Source organism: Neoarius graeffei, chromosome 19 (genome assembly GCF_027579695.1).
Source record: "Neoarius graeffei isolate fNeoGra1 chromosome 19, fNeoGra1.pri, whole genome shotgun sequence".
NCBI classification, from domain to species: domain Eukaryota; kingdom Metazoa; phylum Chordata; class Actinopteri; order Siluriformes; family Ariidae; genus Neoarius; species Neoarius graeffei.
The window spans coordinates 56,229,217-56,244,737 of NC_083587.1; the positions used below are offsets into that span (position 1 = coordinate 56,229,217).

At 42.1% G+C, this 15,521-nt stretch overlaps 2 protein-coding genes across 2 annotated transcripts in view; both read right to left on the reverse strand.

Moving 5' to 3' along the window:
• hmgn2 (high mobility group nucleosomal binding domain 2) overlaps nt 1-15,521 on the reverse strand; it is a 419,610-nt gene that overhangs the window by 394,946 nt on the left and 9,143 nt on the right. The window lies entirely within an intron of this gene.
• The window catches only part of LOC132867434 (uncharacterized), a 17,502-nt gene continuing 2,037 nt past the window's right edge, over nt 57-15,521 (reverse strand). Inside the window, exons 4-6 of the mRNA XM_060900338.1 lie at nt 13,674-13,901; nt 1,816-1,912; nt 57-1,739 (exon numbers count right to left, since the gene is read on the reverse strand). Coding sequence (XP_060756321.1) covers nt 1,688-1,739; nt 1,816-1,912; nt 13,674-13,901 — 377 coding nt within the window. The 3' untranslated portion in view covers nt 57-1,687. The remainder of the gene's footprint in view (nt 1,740-1,815; nt 1,913-13,673; nt 13,902-15,521) is intronic.

Below are 15,521 nucleotides of genomic sequence, written 5' to 3' on the forward strand. Positions count from 1 at the left end.
GGATGGGAGCATATGTTGCTCTAGAACCTGGATATACCTTTCAGCATTGATGGTGTCTTTCCAGATGTGTAAGCTGCCCATGCCACACGCACTAATGCAACCCCATACCATCAGAGATGCAGGCTTCTGAACTGAGCGCTGATAACAACTTGGGTCATCCTTCTCCTCTTTAGTGCGAATGACACGGCGTCCCTGATTTCCATAAAGAACTTCAAATTTTGATTCGTCTGACCACAGAACAGTTTCCCACTTTGCCACAGTCCATTTTAAATGAGCCTTGGCCCAGAGAAGATGTCTGCGCTTCTGGGTCATGTTTAGATACGGCTTCTTCTTTGAACTATAGAGTTTTAGCTGGCAACGGCGGATGGCACGGTGAATTGTGTTCACAGATAATGTTCTCTGGAAATATTCCTGAGCCCATTTTGTGATTTCCAATACAGAAGCATGCCTGTATGTGATGCAGTGCCGTCTAAGGGCCCGAAGATCACGGGCACCCAGTATGGTTTTCCGGGCTTGACCCTTACGCACAGAGATTCTTCCAGATTCTCTGAATCTTTTGATGATATTATGCACTGTAGATGATGATATGTTCAAACTCTTTGCAATTTTACACTGTCGAACTCCTTTCTGTTATTGCTCCGCTATTTGTCGGCGCAGAATTAGGGGGATTGGTGATCCTCTTCCCATCTTTACTTCTGAGAGCCGCTGCCACTCCAAGATGCTCTTTTTATACCCAGTCATGTTAATGACCTATTGCCAGTTGACCTAATGAGTTGCAATTTGGTCCTCCAGCTGTTCCTTTTTTGTACCTTTAACTTTTCCAGCCTCTTATTGCCCCGTCCCAACTTTTTTGAGATGTGTTGCTGTCATGAAATTTCAAATGAGCCAATATTTGGCATGAAATTTCAAAATGTCTCACTTTCGACATTTGATATGTTGTCTATGTTCTATTGTGAATACAATATCAGTTTTTGAGATTTGTAAATTATTGCATTCCGTTTTTATTTACAATTTGTACTTTGTCCCAACTTTTTTGGAATCGGGGTTGTATAAAATAATTGATAGTGCGTCTGAAAAAGGCTTTGGACAAAATGTCTCAACTATTGGACGACGCGTCCTGATCCCAGTAAAACCTACAGCTCGTTGCCTTATAAAACTGCACTCACTTTTAGAGCGAAGGGTCATCTCACACCAAATACTGACTTTGTTTCATTTATTACTGGTTACTGATCTTTATAGTATTTTTTTAACTGTAAAAACATTTTTCATTTCATTATTTTTGAAGACATCTTTGCTTTACAGTATTTCTTGAGATGTGCCCAAGACTTTTGCACAGTACTATATAGAGCACCACAGGATTTATTAGACACACTTCACATACAGGTGCACATGGTAGATGCAATTCCTCCACAAGTGGACCAGTGGACTGTAGTTAGTAGATGCAAAGCCAATAAATACACTTTACAAGGTCACCTGTATGCTAAGCGTATCTGCTAAATTGCCCAGGGTACAGGATAAGCGTAACTAATAAGATAGTGTCACAAACATATATTCTTAGATAGAAATAATCTCTTTCTAAATAAATAGAATCTAAATACATTTAAATTAAAAAAGATGCTCTTTGGTTGAGTGTTACAGCAGGAAGTGTTGTAGGGTCAGAGATCCTCGTTCAGAAGGAGTCACGCTCTCAGTAGCTTGTATTATGAGTATTGGAGGCCTTCTTCTTATACCAGTATCCACTATAAAATATATTTTTCAGACATGAGCTGACTTAAATGGAAAAGAATATATGATAAAATATTTGCATGAGCTTACCAAATCAAGCCAATGATAATGATGAGTTCAAGGACTACAAACACAGTCCATACAGTGCAGGAACATTCGTCGGGTTCTGGTTTTGACTCTGGGTTGGCTGCGAGAGAATAAAACAGTGACAGGAACAGTTACATTATTTAGCATGGAGGGTCTCCTTCACAATCCTATCACATTTTCTTTCAAGCTCAACTCCACTTTTACCTCCTTACGCAACTTTAGCTACTTCAGTGAATGTTGCTTATCCAATATACACTCACTGGCCACTTTAATATGAACTTGTTCTTGATTCTAAGGTTCCTGTTCTTGGCTGCAGGAGTGAGTGGAACCCAATGTGGTCTTCTGTTTTCTGTTGCATGCTGAGATGTGGGCGGCACGGTGATGTAGTGGTTAGCGCTGTCGCTTCACAGCAAGAAGGTCCTGGGTTTGAGCCCCGTGGCCGGCGAGGGCCTTTCTGTGCGGAGTTTGCATGTTCTCCCCGTGTCCGCGTGGGTTTCCTCCGGGTGCTCCGGTTTCCCCCACAGTCCAAAGACATGCAGGTTAGGTTAACTGGTGGCTCTAAATTGACCGTAGGTGTGAATGTGAGTGTGAATGGTTGTCTGTGTCTATGTGTCAGCCCTGTGATGACCTGGCGACTTGTCCAGGGTGTACCCCGCCTTTCGCCCGTAGTCAGCTGGGATAGGCTCCAGCTTGCCTGCGACCCTGTAGAACAGGATAAAGCGGCTACAGATAATGAGATGAGATGCTGAGATGCTTTTCTGCTAATCACGGTTGTAAAGAGTTGCTATGAGTTACTATATCCTTCCTGGCAAAAAAGCTCGAACCAATCTGACCTCTCTTATCAAAAGGGCGTTTGTTTCCACCCACAGAAAAGTCGCCCACTCACTCAATGTTTTTTTTTTCTTGCACCATTCTATCTGTGTAAACTCGAGAGACTGTTTTTGTGTGTGAAAACCCCAGGAGATCAGCAGTTTCTGAAATACTCAAACCAAAAATACTCATCTGGTTCAACCCAACACCCATGCCACAGTGAAAGAAAGTCACACTTTGAGATGACAATTTCTCCCATTCTGATGTTTGAACATTGTGAACATTAACTGAAGCTTTTGATTTGTATCTGTGTGATTTGATGCATTGCGCTGCTGTCAAGGGATCGGCTGATTAGAGAACTGCATCAAACAGCAGGTGGATGGGCGTTTCTATTAAAGTGGCCAGTGAGTGTATACAATGATGATCACAATCAAATTAGCGGACTGGAACCCACTGTTGCATAATTAGCTTTATAACACAATGCACAACACAGTGAATTCTCGAATCTGGTACTTTTCTATGGACCCTTTTCACATGACGTCACGACAAACGCGGCCGCCATTTTGGACATGTACTACCAGTAGTCTACCACAGCCAACAACGAGGAACGACGGCGAAGCATCGAAAGGAATATAGCCATCAAAGAAAGTTTTTACTTTCAGCAAGACTTCCATCATGCCATTATATTGTTGTGCACCTGGATGTAGTAACCATCAACACACAAGGCAAGATTTATCATTTTATCGGATCCCGACAGATGCTGACCAACGGAGAAGATGGATGGTCTCTAAAATATTGGCAAAATGATGTTTATTGACATAGCAATCGTGTGTAACGAGAAGCATTTGCATATCCGAAGTGTTGTGTTTACATCAAAGATAAAATAAACCGATATGACAACGACTGCTGCTGCCAGGTTGGGGACACAAACTAGTAGAAAGGAAGTGTGCCAACAGACTTCCTTTGTGGTCGATTCTGCTTTAAGGTAAGATGCATTTAATTATTCGTCTGCTGTGGGTTTGGAATCGGTAGCCTGACCGATTCGTTCATGTTTGTGGTGCCGTTTGTTTGTTGACGCGTGTTGAAATGGAAGATTGGTTGTTGACATGATTTCCAGTGATGCTTTGGTGCTGCTGTGGATCAGATGTGTTGAGTAGCCTGACTGTTTTTTTTTTCTTGCGTGTGGTATCATTGTTGACGCGAGGTTGTTTTTTGAACATGCCAATGCGGACACGATTTCCCCTGATGAGTTATGACTTCAGACACGATGCGTGTGTGGAGGTGTGGAGTCAGCGTGATATGTGCGTAAGATAGGCTTCTCATGTGTTTGGAGATCTGCGTTCTGAGACAAACGCAAGCACCCCCCCCAAGGGAAAAAAAGGGACCCCCCGAAAATATCGGCATAGTTCGAACACTGGGTTGGAGAAAGTAATGGCAAATAGTGAGTGCACAAACCATAGAAGGTAAACTGTACACAGCGCCAGGGCAGTGTGATGGTATGTCTACTTTTAGATTGTGTTAGCTTATCAATGAACACACTCGTCACTCGACGAGTTTCACGTCTTTACGACGGATACTTAAATGTGTGTTAGGTATTATTGTTGCAGTCTAAGCAGCCATTGTAGCAGCTAGATGAGCGAGAACCGAAAGGGTCTGTGCCATAAACCGTTATTTCTTCATGTCCAAAATGGCGGTCGCGCTTACGAAGGTCACGTGAGTGAAAAGGGTCTATAACAGGAGCTCTGGAAGTAGATCATTCTGACTGCAAAGCAAATCACATGTTTATTATTGAGGCCTTAATTTTAATACATTATCATTTCTATACTAATGGCTAATTCACAGTATGTTATATAGACGCGAGTGTTTTACTGGGAAATATGTCACTCGTATTTTTCATACGAGCTCCATCCGGGACCTGGAGAACCAAAATGGTGACATAAATCTCTATACGTCACTCGTGAAGAAATCGATGAATTGTTTTGATAAATGTGGGTACTTTTAGTTCGTGAATGTGTCTATATCATAAAAAGAAAATCACACGCTGGCTTGAAGGTATGAAGTTTATCATCTTGTGTTGAAAACTCGCATTTTTCATATGAAACACATCACGGCTCTGAGTGACATATTTAAATAATATTGGCTGGCGTTGAGTGGTATATCAGATGTATTCCATTCAGCTAGCATGATACTGAACGAGTCGAAGACGAGTAGCTGAATGAAATATATCTGATATACCACGAAAAAAGCCAGCTGATATTATTTTTATTATTATACATACACATTATTATAGACGGGGGCGGCACGGTGGTGTAGTGGTTAGCGCTGTTGCCTCACAGCAAGACGGTCCTAGGTTCAAGCCCCGGGGCCGGTGAGGGCCTTTCTGTGCAGAGTTTGCATGTTCTCTGCGTGGGTTTGCTCTGGTTTCCCCCACAGTCCAAAGACATGCAGGTTAGGTTAACTGGTGACTCTAAATTGACTGTGAGTGTGAATGGTTGTCTGTGTCTATGTGTCAGCCCTGTGATGACCTGGCGACTTGTCCAGGGTGTACCCTGCCTTTTGCCCATAGTCAGCTGGGATAGGCTCCAGCTTGCCTGCAACCCTGTAGAAGGATAAAGCGGCTAGAGATGATGAGATGAGATTATTATAGACCTATCTCTTTGCTTCCAGTTGTAAGTAAAGTTTTGGAGCGCTGTGTTTGCAACAGACTTTATGATCACATCTCGCGACGAATAACATCACTCCAGTATGGCTTTGTGCGCAGTCGCTCGTGCGTCACACAACTTCTGTCCGTACTTCACAAAATCGGTGAAGCTCTAGACAAAAACAAACAATCGGACATTTTATATCTGGACTTCGCAAAAGCTTTTGACTATGTTGACCATATTATCCTGGTCGAAAAGCTGAAATGGTACGGTATCGATGGGTGTCTGCTAGAGTGGTTTCGAGATTATCTTGGGGGAAGAACACAAAGAGTGGTAATTGACGGCGTGGTCTCTAAGCCTCTGCCCGTGACCTCCGGTGTGCCTCAGGGCAGCCTGGTCGGTCCTGTGCTTTTCACTATTTTTATCAACGATCTTCCCGAGGTCGTGGATAAAGAAACTGGAGTCGCTCTATATGCAGACGACACAAAACTTTTTCGCACTATCCTGACATCCGAAGACAGCGAGCAATTACAGCGCGATCTAGCCAATGCCGAGGAGTGGAGTTGTGAATCAAACATGCAGTATAATGCCAACAAGTGCAAAATATTGACCATCACGCGGAAAAAAAACTCCAATCATTCACGACTACCACCTGGGCAGCACGTGCCTTCAACGAGTTGACAAAGAAAAAGACCTGGGCGTGGTTATTTCAAGTAATTTTAAAATGGGATTCACACGTCTGCTCAATAGTCAACAAGGCTAACCGGATGCTTGGCTTTCTAAGAAGATCCTGTCCCTTGCTGATGGAAATTCAAGTGAGGAGGACTTTATATTTGTCGCTCGTCAAGTCACAGCTCTGTTACGCGTCTGAAGTATGGTCCCCTGCTAGCGTCAACCTTAGAAGCCTGTTAGAGAGAGTCCAACGACGTGCAACGTGCTGGATACTACAACAGCGTATTGGGGATGCTACTTACTCAGACAGACTCAGAAGCCTGCACTGGCTTCCTCTGACTTATGATAGGGAGATTAGAGACTTAGTCTTTGTATATAAATGCATTAATGGCCAAACAGATTTGAATATAAACCTCTACATGTCTTTTGTAACTCATGACCAGTCTAGGGCCCAAAACCCGAAATTAATTTTAAAACCTACTCACTGCAGAACTTCAGCTTATCAGGCCTCATTCTTCAATAGGATTGTTAAACCATGGAACTACCCAGAGGAAAGGACATTTTAAAATGAGATCTCTTCTCTTTCTCAATTGTTTCTCCTAGACAATAATGAGATCATAGTGATATTAAAATGAGATTATTGCTTTTGTCTCCTGCTTCTCAGGTTTGTCTCTGGAGCAAAAGAGTTAAGTTATCTCATTGTAGACTCCCTTTAATCTACAAATGAGTTCTCAACAATGTTTTAAATAATGCTCAGTGCTGACCAATTTATACATCTCATACTTTACTCAGGCTGATCCACCAGAAAGCTCTCTCTGTAATTCTCATTTCAGATCTATTTGGTGAGTCTCAGATTAGGCTCCGTCAGTTTTGTAAAAGAGGTCTCTACACAATCTTGAACCATTCTAGTCATCTCCGTTTAGTTCTTTTTTGATTTACAAAAGAGATCTCAACAAAGGCTTAAACAATACACAGATTAGAGGTCTCTGCGGGACAGAATTTTCAGTCCCGCTCCCGCCCGCTCCCGCATTGTGCAGTCCCGCTCCCGCCTGCGCCTGCCATATTTTGTCCCGCTCCCGCCCGCAAATCCCGCATGATGCAGACGTTTGCGTTATTTCTCACGAAAGTTGAAATTAGTCAGCTAATAAAATAGTCGGGCGGCACGGTGGTGTAGTGGTTAGCGCTGTCGCCTCACAGCAAGAAGGGTCCTGGGTTTGAGCCCCGGGGCCGGCGAGGGCCTTTCTGTGTGGAGTTTGCATGTTCTCCCCGTGTCCGCGTGGGTTTCCTCCGGGTGCTCCGGTTTCCCCCACAGTCCAAAGACATGCAGGTTAGGTTAACTGGTGACTCTAAATTGACCGTAGGTGTGAATGTGAGTGTGAATGGTTGTCTGTGTCTATGTGTCAGCCCTGTGATGACCTGGCGACTTGTCCAGGGTGTACCCCGCCTTTCGCCCGTAGTCAGCTGGGATAGGCTCCAGCTTGCCTGCGACCCTGTAGAAGGATAAAGCGGCTAGAGATAATGAGATGAGATGAGAATAAAATAGTCTTAGTTGTGGCTCAGTCGACTAAGACGCCATACCATAAATCTGGGGACCTGGGTTCGATTCCGACCTGAGGTCATTTCCCGATCCATCTCTCTCTCCAGCTCATTTCCTGTCTCTACACTGTCCTATCCAATAAAGGTGAAAAAAGGCCCCCCCCCCCCCCCCCAAAAAAAAACCTAATATCTCTTTTGTGACTCCTACTTGTCTCATCTTTTGCTTCTTTTATTTCTCCTAAGGCAAAATTAGGAGAAAGAACTTTGACAAAAGTAATATTTAAATGATCCTTAAAAGAGAATCACCATTTTGTCTCCTGAGCAACAGAAGGGATACAAATGAGAAACCAAATTTTCCTCTGGGGTATGTAAATATTTTTCCCCAGATAAATTCCGTAGCCTCCCTGTTTTCAAATCATCCCTGTTAGAGCTGTACTTTGAATTACTGACCTCCACCTATAATACAGACTTTTCATGTACTTGGTCTGTGTACCATGACTGTGGTTGCCACAGATCAATTTAGTCTAATTTTAATTGTATGATTTTTCTCTTTTATACCTTCGGGGAAACGCCTTGCATGTGTCGCCCGTTCGCGTTCTCCCCTTTGGGCTGACTTACTTTATTATGTTTATTTTTTATGTTTATTTCTTTTTTTTGTTTATTTTGTAACAGTCCAATAAAGTTGGTAAAATAAAACAAAAATTCCTTTCGGGTGTTCAACACGTCTTTCTTTTTCAAAATTCTCTCAAAATCTTCCCTATTTAACGAAGCAAACCTGGCAGCCATATTTGTTTATAAATTGTCACAGTCGCTCGCTAGCGTGGAAGTTTTACGTCTCTGGCATGTGAAGTTATGTTGTCTTGACAACCATGCAATATCGTAAACCATATTCAACACTCATTCTCCATTGGGTAGAGTGACGTAATACACGTAGGATAAGTGATATGCGAACAATATTGCATGCTGTCAAACCAAATGAATGAAACCCGTGAGAAGGGAATCGAACACGTTTTTATTCCATTGGAAAATTGTGTCCCGTATGTATAATATTTCCTGATGTTTCACTCCAATGACGTCACTCCGAGTGTCTTCCTGCTGACTAGACGCGTGTTGTCAAAATGGTGAACCAGTTCAAGATTAAAATTCTTTTGATTGACTGACTTATGTTTTTTTTTTTTGTGGATGTGACCATATAATATAAAGAACATTACACGGTGGTGCAAAGGTATGAAATTTATTTTCTCCTGTTGAAAATATTTTCACTTGTCCGCTTCACTCCCTTGTGAATATGTTCACTATTCGAAGATAAACTTCATATCTTTGCATAACCATGTAATATCCTCTCTCCTATATAGGCTAAAAACATTATTTCACAAAGGAAAATATCATCACTGATGTGTCAAAGGATTCTTTTCAGGATTCTGAAATCTATAGCGCCTGATGACTCACAAAATGGCAGCAGTCCTGCAGCACACAGAGAGAGTATCAGGTTACAAATGAGTAGTTAAAAGATCATTTTTATTGTTCGCGGAACAGTCTCTAATTCAATGCCTCTGCTACGTCACGGTCACATAACAATACCAGTCAAACATTTGTACACTCCTACTCATACAGTGACATGAATGTCATGATCTGGGCTTTCAGTAATTTCTTTAAACTGTTCTTTTTCTGTGGCAGAATGTATAGCATACATCTTTAATTTAAAAAACATGAATTTGGTGCACAAGTTTTAATTTCCTTTGGGTTTTCTGAAATCAACACAGGGTCAAAATTATACATAGTACAGCACACCTAATATTTGGGTAAAATGTCTCTTTACAAGACTCACCTTGACCAAACATTTTTATTTACCATGAACAAGCTTCTGGCAGAATTCTGGTTGGATATGTCACGACTCTTCATGGTAGAACTGGTAGAGTTTAATTAAATTTTTTTTTCCTTGGCATGGACTTGACTTATAAGCACGGTCCATATATATTTTCAATAGGGTTGAAGTCAGGACTTGTTTTAAGCTTAATGTTAGCCTGCTTTATCCTCCACAACCAGCTCTGATGCGTGTTTGGGTTCATTGTCCTGTTGTAACTCCCAAGTCGTGTTCAAGTTTCTGATTGCTTATGCTGAAGAATTCTGAGGTAGTCCTCCTCCTTCATTATTCCATCCACTTTGTGCAATGAACCAGTTCCACTGTCAGCAAAACAGCCTCAGAGCATGATGATCCTCCCACCACCACCAGCTAGTACAGTGTCCCTCTGTACATGGTGGTTATTGTGGCCAAACAACTCAATCTTTGTCTCATCTGACCATACAGCTTTCCTCCAGAAGGCTTTTTCTTTGTCCGTGTGGTCAGCTTCAAACTTTAGTTAAGCTTGAAGGTGTCAATTTTGGAACAGGGGGTTATTTCTTGGATAGCAGCCTCTTAGTCCATGGTGATCTGAACTGTAGACAGTGTAATCACGGTCAGTGTTTATTACTGACAGTCTATTACTGTCAGTAATACAGTGTAAACACATGAACTGGAAGCAGTGTAATCAGCTTTCAGTTCATGGCAGGGCTGTGTCATGGTGGTTCCCAGGTTGTTCCTGACCATCCAAACCAATTTCCTTTCAGCTGAGGGTGACGGTTTGGGTTTTCTTGAAGCAAAATGGCTTGGCAAAGTGACTACACCTCAAAATAACTTGCATACAATTGTTTGAACTGATCTTGGAATTTGCAGTTGTTTAGAAATGGCTCCAAGAGACATTCTGGAGTTGTGTATATCTGCCATCCTCTTTCTCAGATCTGCACTGAGCTCCTTGGACTTTCCCATTTTACTGTGTGTTGGTCAATCCAATGAGTGCTGTAAACAAACCCTTTTTATGAAGGCACAGAGAAGCTACCAGCTGTAGTTAATCATGATCACTAACAGGAAGTTAAGAGACCTCGGCCTTGGCAAGATAAAAGACGTTTTGGAAGTTTCAGCACCTCTGAATTAATAATCTAAGTGAGTGTATGTACATTTTTGACCCTGTGCTGATTTCAGAAAACCCAAAGAAAATTAAAACTTGTGCACCAAATTCTAGTGCTTTTTTTATTAAAGATGCATGCTGTACAATCATTCTGCCACAGAAAAAGAACAGTAAGAAATTACTGAAAGCCCAAATATTGACATCATATTCATATTTAAGATGACATTCATGTCACTGTATGTAAATTTCTGACCACAACTGTACCTTGATGACGTTTTGCACACTATCGGCATTATCTTCACCAGCTTCATGAGGTAGTCACCTGGAATGCTTTTCAATTAACAGGTGTGACTCGTCAAAAGGTATTAGTGGACGAGTTTCTTGCCGCCTTAATGCGTTTGACATAATCAAATAGTAAATAATAGAAATACAAATAATAGAATAGCCCTATTCTATCCACAACTGTCGTAATCCATACAGTATTATGTCAAGAACTGAACTACTAAGTAAAAAGAAACGACATCCATCATTACTTTAAGACATGAAGTGACTTAATGAATAAAAATAAAGACAAAACATTGAATTAGACAGTGTGTCCAAACTTTTGACTGGCACTGTATATTGTCATTAAAATACTTTATCATGTGAGTGTTTGTGGTTCCTCAGGATCTCTGGTTCGAAACTGTCTGGGTCGAGTTTCTCAATGTGTTTATTTGGGTTTCCTCTGGGTTTCTCCCTGGTTTCTTTTACCTTTCAAAAACATTCCAATTGGATGATCGTGGATGGATTAGATGCTTGAAATTCCCCCAAGGTGAGTGTGTGTTTGTGAGAATGTGTAAGAATGTGTGGTCGTGGTGATCCAGGGTGTGTTCCTGCATTGCACCAGCCATGTGTTTGTATAGTAAAGTCACTTGAGCCTCAGCACCAATGTTATATAATATGAAAATATGCTAAAATAGAGCTGGTGAATAAAAACTGATAGGCTATTAAGTAAATTAATTCCACCAACAACCTTGTAGTTTTTATTTACCCCATGTGACATTTATTTTATGTTACATTAATGCATTTAGCAGATGCTCTTATCCAGAGCAACATACAGCATACCCGGAGCAGTCGGGGGTTATGTGCCTTGCTCAAGGATACTTCATCTATTCCTGCTGGTCCAGGGAATCGAACCAGCAAACTTTCGGTCCCAAAACTGCTTCTCGTTTTTTTTTTTTTAAAGTTTTTTTGGGCTTTTTTCACCTCTATTGGACAGGACAGTGCAGAGACAGGAAATGAGCAGGAGAGAGAGACAGGGAGGGACCGGGAAATGACCTCGGGCCGGAACCGAACCCGGGCCCCCGGATCCACGGCATGGCGCCCCATCCACCCGAGCCACGACGCCCTCCAAAGCTGCTTCTCTAACCAATAGATCATGGCTTCCCCATTTGATATGCTTTTTTTTTTTATCCAACCATTTTAAACTTTCCATATCTAGCTGGAATCATTTGAATGAAATCCAGAAAATGATTCATTTATCTTCAGTAAGCAGTTTATCCTAGCTAAGGTCATGGTGGAGCACCAGCCTGTCTCAGGAATACACCCTGGATTGAGATGCCAGCTCATTCAAGGACTCCGTGATGACGTTGCATTTCACAGAGACAGAAATTAAAGCTCAGTGGTTTTGAGGTTTGAAGTAGTAATTTTCACTGAATCACTAAAGCTTGCTTAAGTATGTACTTTGGTCTTAAAGTTACAGTACGGAAACTGTACGACTAAATTACAAAACAGTTTAATTCGAAACGATTCCAGTGATGGACTTGATCTAATGACTTCAGGTCTATGGGACCTGCAAAGAAAAAATTCTGACTGGAGTAATTGTCAAATAGGAAAACGTCTAATACCTTTATATAAAGGAAAGCTACTGTACTGTATAATACCAATTATTCTATTCACATTCACTGGATATCAGCAATCGCATGCTCTGATTGGCTACTCTACTACTCGGATATCAGCTCATATGCCATTAGTAGAGAAAAGCAAAATGGTAGAGCGCATTAAGTCAGATATATCAAGTATTTAAAAGAAACAGTGAAAAGAATGTAATCCCCCTCTTCCGCCCCAATATCTCCACTTCCACATTCCAGCCCAGTCGGAACACACACATGCACAATGAGCACACACACATACCCAGAGCAGTGGGCAGCCATGCTAACAATGCCCTGGGAGCAGTTGGGAGTTGGGTGCCTTGTTCAAGTGCACCTCAGCCCAAGGCTGTCCCATATTAACCTAACCGCATGTCTTTGGAGTGTGGGGGAAACTGGAAACCCACGCAGACACGGGGAGAACATGCAAACTCCGCACAGAAAGGCCCTCGACGGCTGCTGGGTTCGAACCCAGAACCTTCTTGCTGTGAGGTGACTGTGCTAACCACTACACCACCGTGCCACCCACAGTGGTGTAGTGGTTTATTGAATTTGCAAAAAATTTAAATAAAAATGCTCCTTTTCTCAAAATCCAGTGAATGTGGATAAAATAAGTTATTCTGCTCAATCTCGTCGTACATGGCTTATAGCCGACTCAGTGCTATGTGCCTTGTCAGCTATCAGCTCATGTACGACTCGATTTCGTGGAATAATTGTTAAGTATACCATTTCTCCCTTTCCAAACCAAATCTGTTTGTGTCTGCTATTTTTACAAAGCAAATCATGTCAGAGATTTCCATTTCCTGTCTCTACACTGTCAGAGAGGCGGCACGGTGGTGTAGTGGTTAGCGCTGTCGCCTCACAGCAAGAAGGTCCGGGTTCGAGCCCCGTGGCCGGCGAGGGCCTTTCTGTGTGGAGTTTGCATGTTTTCCCTGTGCCCGTGTGGGTTTCCTCTGGGTGCTCCGGTTTCCTCCACAGTCCAAAGACATGCAGGTTAGGTTAACTGGTGACTCTAAATTGACTGTAGGTGTGAGTGTGAATGGTTGTCTGTGTCTATGTGTCAGCCCTGTGATGACCTGGCGACTTGTCCAGGGTGTACCCCGCCTTTCGCCCGTAGTCAGCTGGGATAGGCTCCAGCTTGCCTGCGACCCTGTAGAACAGGATAAAGCGGCTAGAGATAATGAGATGAGATCATGTCAGAGATCACCATGCGTTTTGGGTCAGGCTCCATAATTATGCCCGATCCCTCTAGGAAATTGGAAGGAAGTCAGTAAACAGTTGCAAAACACAGGGCGGGTTTACAAGAACAGGAAATGCCAACCCAGACTGTTTGTTTCTTCAGGTCGTACCTTTTACACTCACGTCCACTTCACTTATCCCTTGACTACTGTTCGTAATGCAGGTATAATTTTGTCCCAGGTTTTTCAAACGGAGTGTGCTGCCATCTTCAGACAGCTCACCAGTCTGATTAGTGATTTCGATTCCATCCATGTGCCATGAAAACACAGATCTGTCCCACTGTGCTCCCTCACTTTGGATCCTACATTGCATGAAGAGTGAAGTTTCTGGAGGACTTGCTGTGTGCATGGAGAAAGAGAACATAATATGAATGAATTAATTAATTTATTTTTATTTCGAACATGTATAAAAAAAAGTATGTAACTATTTGTACATACAAAAGAAAGAAAACGAGAAATTAAAAAAAAAACCTAAAGAGCTAAGACATTACAAAACACCGCGCATTGTTCGAAAAAGGAGTGGGAAGAAGTACAATACTTTTTTTAATTTCCCACCCCTTTTTAACTACCCCAAAATCCAAACTACATTAATACACCTATAAAAATATATACCATATATACACTTCATGAATATCTATATAAATATATAATTACAAAAATAAAAATATACTACATACATAAAGAGAAAAATTAGGTGATTTTAAATTTCATGACAACAACACATCTCAAAAAAGTTGGGACAAGGCCATGTTTACCACTGTGAGACATCCCCTTTTCTCTTTACAACAGTCTGTAAACGTCTGGGGACTGAGGAGACAAGTTGCTCAAGTTTAGGGATAGGAATGTTAACCCATTCTTGTCTAATGTAGGATTCTAGTTGCTCAACTGTCTTAGGTCTTTTTTGTCGTATCTTCCATTTTATGATGCGCCAAATGTTTTCTATGGGTGAAAGATCTGGACTGCAGGCTGGCCAGTTCAGTACCCGGACCCTTCTTCTACGCAGCCATGATGCTGTAATTGATGCAGTATGTGGTTTGGCATTGTGATGTTGGAAAATGCAAGGTCTTCCCTGAAAGAGACGTCGTCTGGATGGGAGCATATGTTGCTCTAGAACCTGGATATACCTTTCAGCATTAATGGTGTCTTTCCAGATGTGTAAGCTGCCCATGCCACATGCACTAATGCAACCCCATACCATCAGAGATGCAGGCTTCTGAACTGAGCGCTGATAACAACTCGGGTCGTCCTTCTCCTCTTTAGTCCGAATGACACGGCGTCCCTGATTTCCATAAAGAACTTCAAATTTTGATTTGTCTGACCACAGAACAGTTTTCCACTTTGCCACAGTCCATTTTAAATGAGCCTTGGCCCAGAGAAGACGTCTGCGCTTCTGGATCATGTTTAGATACGGCTTCTTCTTTGAACTATAGCGTTTTAGCTGGCAACGGTGGATGGCACAGTGAATTGTGTTCACAAATAATGTTCTCTGGAAATATTCCTGAGCCCATTTTGTGATTTCCAATACAGAAGCATGCCTGTATGTGATGCAGTGCCGTCTAAGGGCCCGAAGATCACGGGTGCCCAGTATGGTTTTCTGGCCTTGACCCTTACGCACAGAGATTCTTCCAGATTCTCTGAATCTTTTGATGATATTATGCACTGTAGATGATGATATGTTCAAACTCTTTGCAATTTTACACTGTCGAACTCCTTTCTGATATTGCTCCACTATTTGTCGGCGCAGAATTAGGGGGATTGGTGATCCTCTTCCCATCTTTACTTCTGAGAGCCGCTGCCACTCCGAGATGCTCTTTTTATACCCAGTCATGTTAATGACCTATTGCCAATTGACCTAATGAGTTGCAATTTGGTCCTCCAGCGGTTCCTTTTTTGTACCTTTAACTTTTCCAGCCTCTTATTGCCCCTGTCCCAACTTTTTTGAGATGTGTTGCTGTCATG